Source organism: Xenopus tropicalis, chromosome 4, assembly GCF_000004195.4.
Source record: "Xenopus tropicalis strain Nigerian chromosome 4, UCB_Xtro_10.0, whole genome shotgun sequence".
NCBI lineage: Eukaryota > Metazoa > Chordata > Amphibia > Anura > Pipidae > Xenopus > Xenopus tropicalis.
In genome coordinates, this window is record NC_030680.2 from 91,231,058 (window position 1) to 91,243,253 (window position 12,196).

Consider the following 12,196-nt stretch of genomic DNA (forward strand, 5'->3'; position numbering starts at 1 on the left):
TAAACATTATCATACTTTGCTAATACAACATATCTGGACATAAGGAACATTATTTGTCATGTGCATGCAATATGATGGTAATGGTGGGTTTGTCTACTAAATTATGAGAGATATAAAAGCTGTTCCTTGTTCCAGGCTGTTTACTACTGAGAAAAGACTTAAAGAAACAGGCCTGTATATTGGCTTCACTTGACAAGCACTTCACATATCTGGGCCAATAACTAGTGCTGACAGGATGGGGATCAGAGGAATTTAGCAACTTAGGTAATCAAAACCAGTGCTACAGCAAAAAGAAAATATTCTAGCACCTGAAGCCGAAGCAGAACAGCTTGTGAACAGCTGGAAGCCATACTAAGGATCCCAAACACCACAAGCACACAGCAGGCCCCCTGGCTGCCTTCTTTAAATAATTAATGGCATGCCGAGGGCTTTCTGGTTTTAAGGGTAGAAGTGAAAATATGCAAGTGTTGAAATGTTAAATTTCATTAAGGGTGGAAAAGGCAGCTCTTTAACCCCAAACTAGATTTTTTATGACCCTGTCAGTAGAATGAAATTCACTGTTAATTTAATCAATTAATCAGCATATTGATTCAAAAACCAGAGCTGGCAGTTTGCCATATGTAGTGGTAGTGGCTGTCCTGCACCTGCAGTCAGCTTTATGACTTTGACAGAGTAAAGATATAGAACAGAATAAAGGAACATGGAGCATGATTTGGACTTGAATTTAATTTGCAGCTGCTGTCTAAAAAGACACTTACTAGAGTGAATTTCCAACAAACATTACTATTCTTCAGTGTTTAGGTTGATGGTACATAAAACACTTTTCCACTGGCTGAAATGTGCCCAAAATTGCCCCCAGCCAAATTCCAACTACTATGGTCAGCTTTAGTTTTTCAAAGACTGCTAAAAGTGATTAAAATGCTGATACAGTAATGATTAGCACTTATTCAGAGAAACCTGAATATCCTAGAACTAAGAATCAGTGGTGTTAAATTGATATGGTCTCATATTTATTTGAATAGGTGTATCTAAAAGCCCATCAGTCCAATAACTGCACTACTGCCATGGATGAGTAAAAATATTTTGTGCAATAGTGGCCAATGTGATGGCCAGTTTGCTTAAAGAAATAAGATCCTCCCTAAAAATGGATAAGTATTTAGAACCACACATTTTTGATACATAGAATAAAACTGATTAACATTAGTAATTTACCATGCATAGAGAAGGGGAAAATTATAATTACAAATTAAAATCAACCAGCTTTGTGTTTACAAAAAAAAAAATCTATTTTGATTTTTAAATCTAAAGGTTGCATAATGTTCTTATGAATATGGTTTGGAGGGAGGGGGGCCTAAAAAACAGATTAGCTAAAGTTAGATTTTTATATTTGAATCACTTAAGTGATAAATATCTGTCCTACAAGGAAAAAGGGATCAGGGTTTCCTTTTTAATACAAAAATGCTCAAGGAAAACCAAAAAATGTCTTTGTTGCAAAACATTTTTTAAAAAATCTTCTTATAAAATGGTCTGCCTGGTTAATTTGAAAGCAGGTCTGGTAACAGGGTTTACTTAGTCATTCGCTTCTGTGATTCGCAGTGCTGGAGAGATACTTTCGATTACACTGGGCAGTCCTTGGGGAAATTCGTTCCCTTGCAGCTCATGTACCGGGCCCGTCACTGCTGGCAGGTTTTATACAGATTTCCAGCGCTTTAATTAAAAGTCACATAGCTGCACGGCCAATCAGCTCAAAGAGGGTGGATAACAACCTGCCACACTTATTTGGAAGGCAAAAAACCAAGAAAAGAAAGCATTTAACAGCAAGCCATTGTACTAAAAAATTAAAATAACTGATTCCAGTTAACCAGTTAAAAACAAATATCCTTTCGCTTTCCAAGAGTCTGGATTCAATAAAAATGGGGGGGGAGGGTTGCCAAAATTTTAACCATATATATTCCACATGACGTAAAAACTATGATGGCAGCATTAGTCCATTTGCCATAAATTACATGATTCCTGGTTTCTCATTTTTCTATGCCACACAGCCTTTGCTAGCAATGCACATCGAGCAATGACCTGCAGCACAAAAAGAAAAAAAAAATTAGGACCCATTACAGGGAACCCAGGGCAAATCACCTTGTTACTGCCTCAGACAACAGTGGTTTAGGACATCAGTAAAAGTCAACCTTATAGTCCAATGTCTGGTCAGGGTTCCCTTAGGTTATATATAAAAAAAAAAAAAAAAAAAAAAAAAAAAGTTATAAACATGGACACATTGTCTCAAGTCACCCTGCTAAAAGACTAATTGGACTTCATGCTTGAAATCCACAAACTCAGTGACATATAATTAATATTTTACCACCCATTGATTTGAGCCCTCAAACTTTTTCTAGAGTTTTGAGAATGCTATTTGAAGGCAAACACTTCTTCTCCAGAATGTACTGCACCACACAGCATCTACACATGGGAGAAAATATCTTGTTTGCACATTGAATTTGTCTATTCATAAAAGCTTTAAAATTGATTAAAATGAAATGGTCACATAATATTAAGGTGCCACTGTGATCTTAAAAAATGGGCTACCTAAACACAAAAACAGTTTCATTGTATGTAAGTCCCTCCCTATTAAATACTTTAAAAAATCATTCATCCTCCTATAAGTTGGTAAAACACTAAAACGCTGAAAAATGATGGCCTGAAGAATGCCGTGTGCACCAATTGTCAAAATAGGGATGCAATTAAATAAAGTGTCTTAAAGTATATTGTAAGTGTCTGACAAGACCCTTGAAGTAGCCTGTACCAGGATGTATGTAGTGCATTCTTCTTTGCGCATAATTATTTGCTATGTTTCACAAAGTCTCTATATATGAATGAGAAACATTATTATTAACATTTATTTGGGAGAAAGTCTTGACAGTTTGTGGGAGCAGGTCAGTAGAGGAGCGTAACAAGCAGGTTGGATGGTACCTAGAAATTAGTTCAGAGATGTAGGGTGGGGCAGAGTTATGAACTGCTTAGAATGTGAGCATCATTAGTTTTAGTTTTATCCTGGATGGTAGGGGAAGCCAGTGCAGGGATTGGCAGAGCGGCACGGCAGAGGAGGAGCGGTAAGAGAGGTGTATGAGCCGGGCAGCAGTATTCATTATGGACTGGAGAGGGGACAGACTTTGGAGGGGAAGGCCAATTAATACGGAGTTACAGTAGTCCAGGCGAGATATTATAAGAAAGCGAATAAGGATTTTGGCAGCATCCTGGGTGATAAATGATCGTATTTTGGAAATATTTCTTAGGTGAAAGTGACATGATTTGATAAGTTACTGAATATGAGGAGTGAAGGACAGGGCAGAGTCAAGGATAACCCCAAGGCACCGGGCCTGGGAAGATGTGGTTTAACTTGATTCTTGCTTCTGAACTGCACTAAGCAGTGAAGCAAATCAGTGACCAGAATAAAGGGCATACACCAAATTTAATTTGGCCAGTGTAGCTACAACAGATAATTTAATCCAGTTTTACTCCACTACTTGTTGCTTATGACTTCCATGACATAATCTGGCCTTAAGTTTGTAGAATAGGAATAAAAACTGGAAACTTAGCATCTAAAGGCTCAATAACATTGATGAAAATGAAAATATGCAAATATTTGACAGAATTGTTTCCAAGGCTCCTTTCAAATCTGTACACTGCATTTTGTCTAAGAAATCAGACATGGTTTAAATTTCCTCTGTGGAGTAGTAATTGAGATGCTACATCAGCGTAAGCCAGAATAGCTGCAGAAATGCATCCATCAATAGGCTCTGACTGTTGGTAAATACTGAATGTGAAGGGACGAATTCTAGTGCTACTCCCGTATAGTGGTATACACACATTTTGTTATAGTGGAGCTGCAAATGTGCCAAATCACCTGTCAAATGGTATGCGACAAATTCACTTAGTACCATAAAATGGACAAGCACAACTTTTAATGGCGGACATTTAAAAAATTTTTTTTTTATATTAGACAACCTTTTTAAAATTAGTTCTTATCTCAGTAAAGAGGTTACCATTTTCTAAGTACATGCTGCTAGCGAAGACTGCTGGTCCCTTGTAGAATCTGACTGGACAGCTTCCTCAAGCTGGCGTTATCACTCCTTCTAACCACTCTTGGCAGGCAATCTAATTCCCCCTGAAAAGGTCACCGCCATTTTAACTGCCTTTCAATCACATTAAGCACACGGCTGCTCGTGCTCAGAGCCATGAGCCTGGAGCTTTCCTGGCTGAGGTGCAATCAATAGACTGACATACTGCTCTGTGTGTACTCATGCTGCATTCACCCTGAGCTGCTTCCGACAACTCTAATACTGAACTTGTAACTATTTACTGCATAATGTCATATTAAGAGAGGTTGCACCTCCTTATTCTATAGTTAAAAATCCACTAATCATGAGCATGCCGCATTACAATTAAAGCAGGTGATATGTTTGACACAAAACTACTACATCCAGGGCAAATTGATAGAATTGCTAAAATGTTTAGAATGAAAAACAAAAAAAAAAAGTAAAAATGTACTGAGAACATATCACAACTTGTCAGAAAGTAAACAATTAATGTAGGCTGCAAAACCATAGCAGCCAAATTTCTTATTTGTATTATGACAGCTACTTTTTTAGGAGTAGATCTTCTTGAAGAACTACAGCAAGACCTTCTCAACTGTATACTGTACACTGATCTGTGCTGTGTGTCTAGATCATTCAACAGTCTTAAAAGGAGAAGGAAAGTCATTTTGGCATTTTACTGCCAATAGATTCGCCACATTAGTGCCACCTAGAACACTATATTTATTCTGCAGAAAGTTTTACTATACCCGAGTAAAGAGCCCTAGAATCTACCTCTAATAGCAGCTGCCATTTTAGCTTGGTCTTGGTAGCTTCTTGCTGCAGTTATAGCTGTTGGAAGCTCAGATCACACATTCCTAAGGGTGGGGAAAGTGAGTTCTTATGCATTCTTATGGGAGGGGGGGGGGAGCAGGAGAAGGGAGGGGGAGAGGGAGAGAACTGAGCAGACTCAAGCACTAAACCTGAAGGAGCCCTAATACAGAAGAACATGTTCCCAAAATAGGAGACAAGAAATCCTGTTTCTTTAGATGGAGGACTCCATGAGTGCTTATGGCTGTATTTACATAGACCTTTCTGATAAAGCTTACTTAGTTTTTACTTTTTCTTCTCCTTTATGCTTGTAATACAACTGGCTTCAGATCAACATATCTTTTTTATCTTTTTATTCCTCAGTGTTTTAGAAGATGTAGACATAAGATGGCCTTTTTATAGTTTATTTTTGTACAATATAATGTGCAATTCATCACAACCTTAAAATTCTGTCAAGATTTTTATGGTGTTCTTTTTATTTCTAAATTACACTGTTTACATAGCAAATAATTCACTCTACCATTTAAAATGTTATTCTTGAACCAACAAATGTATTTTTTTTAGTTGTAATATTGGTGTGTAGGCAGCCATCTCAGTGCCTTGTGCCCGAGTCTGAGCTTTCAGAAGGAGCCAGCGCTACACATTGAAACTGCTTTCAGAGGAGTTCCAAGCTGGACTTGGATTTCTTACTATTGAGAGCTATTTTGATATCAACCTCTTTTAGCACTACAGGTGTCATGGGGCTGCTATCTTGCTGCCTTCCCATTGTTCTGCTGTTCAGCTGCTGGGGGGGAAAGGGAGGGAGTGATATTACTCCAACTTGCAGTACAGCAGTAAAGAGCGAGTGAAGCTTATCAGGGCACAAGTCACATGGCTGTGGCACACTTTGAGATTAAGAATATGGCTAGCCCAAACTATCTGTTTGCACTTTTGAAAAGCGGATTTCAATGTAGGATTCTGCTGGAGAAGCTCTATTAACTGATGTCCTTTAAGACCTATTTTATACTTTTAGTACTGAAACACCATAAAAACATCAATTATCTATATTGTTATTGTACCTGGCTTTAGTCCTCACATGTCTATTTCTTATAGAGAGACAGATTCAGTTATTTAGACTGACAACACAAAGCAAGCATTATATTATGTCCTAGAGACATTACCTTATGTCCCTTGCATTGCAGACATTAATAAGATAGTATTCTAAATTTTTTGTAACAATGCTGACCTCTTAAAGAACATAATTACAGGAGTATGAACCAGTTAACCTGACCCAGAGTGTGTTAAATTTATAGAATCCCAATCAAGGTAATATGCTAGGGTACATATGACTGAGGATTTAATAGAAGTAATGAACCTTTTAAAAATCAGTTAAATAAGGAGCCTTACAGACTTCCCAACAAAAAAATACTCTTTACAGTGCATGTATAAAGGCCCCCTTTAAATCTTATACAGGTTCTGAGATGATTTAGCAATCTGGGTGCCTTCCATGTTAAAAACAACTTGTGCAAATCTGAAATATTTATCTTTGGCATTAAAGGAACAGTAACACCAAAAGATTCAAGTGCATTTCCCATGCATTTAAATATAATTTGCCTTAACTGTCGACTAGTAAAAGATTTCTGTTTTCACAAACAGTACTGTAGTTTATATAAACTGCTATACAGTAAGTGGAGCAGCTATTTTTGCCCTTATAGTGGGCACACACAGACCAATAATATGTAAGTCACTCCACAAATATGACCAAATATTAGCACAAGCTGGTCCTACATCCATATGGACTGTACTGAAGTATCAGACTAGTGTCCTGAGCATTTCAGGGTTACCTGACACTATGTTGATTTAGGTTATTATCCAGTTTAGCTTGGCCAAATAAACTGCTTAAGTGTGGGCCACACACACAAACATCCGTTCAGTTTCATCTGGATCCAATTTAACTGGATTAAAAATCTGAGGCTGTGTACAACTTTTGCCTGTCATCAGCTTGACATTGATGTAGTCAGCCAACATGGGTTTTACAATTAACAAGTGTATTTTCTAAAGTTGTATTTTAAAGGTTGATGGTCATGCTCAGTTAAATGCTTTAGTTATCTGGATTATGTTTCTCTAAAACAAAATATATTATACAAGATTTACCATATGGACGCTATTAAGAAAAATTGGCTATTTCTGGAGGACATATGTTTTTTACTACAAAGTACATACCACGAAACCCCCCTTCCAAAAGTGTTGTGGCTCGTATCCTTTTCTGTCCACACCATTCATATTCCTCAAATCGGTTTCCATTCTCATTTTCAATATCTACAGAATCATCCTCATTCATGCAAGTTTCTCTCTGCAAAAGATAATAGCAACAATTTGAACAGTTTTCTTTAAAATTTGCAAAAAAAATGCATTAGGTGTCCCAAACTGTTTCTGATGCCCCTAACCAAAATTTTACAATAACTTACTCTTATTAAAAAAGTATGTAAATAAACTCTGTACTCTGTAACTGAATTAAATTAAAAAGGTCAGGTCAGTAAAAACGTAGGTGGTGGGTTGTGTGTACATGCACCCAAGACAAGTGCATGCCATTTAGTAAAAAAATGTCTTTGCAGTAAAATACTCTGGCCTACCCAGTGATGTCAGCAATGATATTCCTTCAGTGGGTAAGCAGCTTGATGAGTGCTGATACAGCTAAACTAGACTGGACATAGAGAAAAGCCAAGTGCAACCCATGCAACACTAAGCTGAACCCATCACAGTTGAAAGCAAACACAATAAATCCAACATTTCTGGATAAAAAAAAGCTGAAATACAGGATAGAAATAGCTAGAATATCAGCTCAAATTAATAACTTTAACAAAATATGGAATTTGATAATGTTCCTTAGAAAGGTAATTAGGTTCTGACAGATTTGAAAATATTTGGGTTAGTAAAAATTTAAGCATAACCTATGTGAAAAGCTTTGCTTTAAAGAAATAGTACAACATACTGCAGAAATGCCCCGTGAAAATCTACCCTTAAAATTGTTAAAGAGTTGAGGTGATAGACAGGGAAGTGACAGAAGTGCAGGGAGGCAAGAAGAGTCTCCCTCCTCCTATACCTTTGCAAGGCACAGTTCCACATGTCTACTCATCTCCTCCTCCGATCCAGAGAGCGGTTGACTGCAGAGTGGACATACCTGCCCGTCATCTTGCTTCCTTCGTTTCATTTTTCCAATCCGAGCTGCATGTAAAGTTAACAAACAAATGCAATAAATTAACCATTAATATATTTTTGAGTACTCTCAGAACCCAAGTAAACTTGTACTAAGAACAGGACAAGAACCATACATACTAAAACACACACAAAGGAAAAGTTATTCAAGTGCATAAGAATTGAAACAAGGGAAATTGGTGAACCATTTTAACATAAGGACTATTACACAAACACTAATATAGATAATGTTAATACTGAGATAATTGCGTCTTGTCCACAGATACAGCAACTTTTTTTTAATTCATTTTCATAGTCTCATGAGCGCTGTCCATTTATACAAATTCTTACTAAAGCGAATGGCACAAGGGTCAGTTTCTCCACTAGTATATATACACCAGGGAAAAAAAATGACTGGTTGCCTTCTGCTATGTGCATGCTGACAGGCACTGGATCAGCACATCGGAGCAAACACAGAGCAGATTCTGATGTGAAAATGTATACTTTTGCAACAAAAAGCCATTCGTGTGCACTGACAAACTAAACCCTGCGTGTTATGCCTAATGACATCAACACACCTATACCACGATATCAGACACAAAGACATTTCTATACATGTAAAAGTAGGGTCTGTAATATATATTTATTTGCAATTAATATGACAAGGAATTATATTAGGACCATTTTATTACAAAAATATAAAGAAATGTCATATTGCTTTTAATGGCAAAATTAACTTGCGCTGTAAATAAATCTACACTCTAGGGACTTTACTGCGCTGCCTTCAAGGAAGTCCACAAAAAAAAAAGAGCCTTTGGGTATCATAAATTAACCCTATCCAACTAGAGCAGCCAGATGAGTCTTATCTCTCTTGATTTGTTCTGAGGGGTATGGATGGACCACCTTACAGCCATGCTTTTTAAACTTCAGTAAGTATTTTCATAAACTGCAACAGTTTTACCATTTCTTATTTATGCTACAGAAGTGTATTTTGGAACTGGTTTACTTGGAAACCAAGAACTTAATCAGCTTCAATTTCCTCAAATAAAAATCTCAGAATCACTGGAAATAACATCCAATTTAAAATGTAATGTAGGATAAGTCTGCTGTTTACTGGCATGTCAAGAAAATATAGACAAATACATTTCATCCATCAGCTCAAGAAATATAGCAATGGGCTTAAAAGAAATACAAATAACAATCTACACAAAACAGCATTTGTGGGCTTTTCCTATCACAGCAAATATAAATAGTAGAGATGAACAAACCCCAAAGGCGCATCAGAATTAGGAAGCTGTCCTTTAGAAAAAGAGTTCAAGGAACAAGCAAGGCAAACTACAATATAGTTAATTAACAGTGATAGCTGCAATCATTTCTAATTAGCTCACTAATCTCTCTGTACTCCAACCATGTCATCAGATCAAACACTCCGCTTGAAAGGGAACAAGCTGAAATTGCAACAATCCCACCAGAAAGGTACCACTTGACTTAGCTGCCACAGTGTATAGGTCCATTTTATATTAAACTATGTCTATGATTTTATAAAAACCCTGATGCACAAAGGTTTAGGTGAGCAGTCATACTGTGAATTCTGAAGTATGACAAAAACATGCTCAAAACTCTAGCTCCTGTTACCTGTCTAAAGTTAGTAACTATAATGCTGACAAAAAGGTCAGGATTTGGGGTGCTTACATGAACAGATGAATAAATAAAAAAGATAAACGTAAACAAAAAAATCTTTTAAAGATATTTTATGTGGCTATGCTTGCGAGTGCAAATCAGCCAAAAATCTGCCTTTGGACAAAGACTGTATTTCTTAAAGGAAAAGTGAGAGATGAAATGTATTCAGTATACCAGGCACTTGTAAATTAATATGTATCTTTTTACAATGCTTCTATCTTGCATACTTTGGCAGCAGCTGTAACTTAAAGATTTTAATACAGGTTGGAGGATGTCACTTTGTCCGATTCCAACTTTCATATGCGATTTACACATTGCTATTTTCTGGCCAGCACATGCACAGATTTTACAATAAAGTTTTCTCCAGAAAAGCTGCATATGGTGATGTATGAGAGTGTAAGCATGCGCAAAAGATAGGAGGATCTTAAGAGCAGTGATGAACAAGAACGCAGGCAGCCAGCCATGCTCTCAGCAAGGAGAGGAAATTTAAAATGCCTACAGAAAACTGGATGAAGTGAAAAACTTATGTTTTGGAAGGGTCATCTTAAGATACCTGGGTGCTGTGTTGTAGTGATACACAATAATTAAAAAAAAAAAAAAAGTAAACAACACTCACAGGATTTTAAAAAGTAAAATTTATTGTCACATGATCACTTAGATGCTTCTCAACCCAGTGGACACCAATTAAATACCCCATAATCAAGCGCTACTTTGGCGCAAAAAAAAAAATTATTATTATTAACAGGTGTTTATAAAGTGCCACCATTTATTGGGAACAAAAAAAGTCAAGATTTTAGTCGTACTGTTCAAAACCTGGGATGATCTTATATGTCAGGGGTGCTCCTGCCATAAGGCAAGATTAGAAACTCAGGTCCTGGTAAACATAAGAGATGAAATTCCATTATTTTTTTCTTTTATAAGTAGAACATTGGAGGGGGCAACTGCAACTGATGTGGCCCCTCCTCACCACTATAAGATAGGATGAGGGAGGGGGGGGGGCAACATCTGGTAGGCCACCTTGGGCAGCAGCCAGGGCAGACTCAGCCCTTAATGCACAGTATGTCACATGACACCTACAAATTTTAAAAATGAATGGGTCACTTCTCACTGAGAGAACTGCAACTTATTCTTGGGAAAGGCACTGGGTGTGTTTTTGGTGAAAAACGCCACTGGTGTGCTACCTATGGTATTTAAAATAAATGTTGATAGCTGTTAATGATCAGAACCTTATATATTACAACCTCTAGTGGAACGGGAACTACTACTTGGTATAATCATGTAAAGAGAATATGCAATGCATGAACAGATTAATGTTTAAACCATTTGGCAGGAAAGCATAAACATGCAATCTGTTTTGCAGCAAAGAGGGTACTAACAAAAAAAATAAAAGTTAGTTGTGCATTTGATTTAGTCAGAAACCTCTCGCCCTGTGAAAACAGACTCCTGACAAAACTGACCATAGTGCTTGGACGAAATGGTAACAGGGACCTAAGACTGTAAATTCCACTGGGGCTGGGACTGATGTAAATGACAACTAATTTCTGCAGAATACATCTGCTATATAACGAATAGTAACAATACTAATTTTATGTTCCAGGCAACAGACCAACTAAAAAAATATATATAAAAAAATCCAGACTGAGAGTTTATACTTACCATTAAGTCTGGTTTGCCTATTGGCTCTCACTCTCAGAAAGGTCTGAAAGAAAGACACGATGCATTACTAAAGAGTAATAAAAGCTGTCGTTAATAAAGCAGTTGCAAGCAGAGAAATTAGGACCAGTCAATCATTGGCATGTTGCATTTGCAGGCAGGATTGCAGTGGATTTGTACTGTACAAATTTCCCCCCATCGAGCATCGAGATGTAAACAAACCTACTTCCTCTCTGCCAGTAGACCTGCTTTCGCTTTGCATGGTAACTAAGAAACGCCGTGGATGTCAGTATTTCTAACCCTGCAACATTAACCACCGCGGACCCGCTTTAAGCGTCATCCCAGAAAAAAAGGCGAGTCTAATATAAAATGCGCCGATGGCGGCAGATTCCCAAAACCGTCTAACATCTAGCCTCAGCTTTCAGCCAGCGCCATGTTGGCCATGATCACGTGATGATTTACGTAGAATCCAGCGAATGAAACTGCACGCATGAATCCTTCCGCTTCAGTTGCTGCTATAGCAACGGAATTGTTTCTTTATTCAGTACAATGAATGGTAGCAGGGTTGGCGGGTAGTAGTTCTAACACTGAGCTATAATAAATATGAATCTACCGTTAATTCTTCGCCTCCCAAACCGGGAGGTACAACACTTTGCTGATTAAACGTCTAAACATTTAAAATACCCTTTTTAACCCCTTTTTAAAGTACTAAACTATTATACAGCTAGGTCATTTTGGAATGTATTTGGCTCAGTGTTATGCCTCAGGATCTTGCAAACTATACATGAATT

The 12,196-nt window shown here is 37.3% G+C and overlaps 1 protein-coding gene across 1 annotated transcript in view; it reads right to left on the reverse strand.

Annotated features, from left to right (window-relative positions):
* rnf220.1 (ring finger protein 220, gene 1) overlaps positions 1 to 11,779 on the reverse strand; it is a 34,202-nt gene extending 22,423 nt beyond the window's left edge. The window contains 4 exon segments of the mRNA NM_001016196.2: positions 7,101 to 7,230; positions 7,981 to 8,102; positions 11,409 to 11,451; positions 11,632 to 11,779. Coding sequence (NP_001016196.1) covers positions 7,101 to 7,230; positions 7,981 to 8,102; positions 11,409 to 11,451; positions 11,632 to 11,667 — 331 coding nt within the window. The 5' untranslated portion in view covers positions 11,668 to 11,779.
* Positions 11,780 to 12,196: the final 417 nt, after the last annotated feature.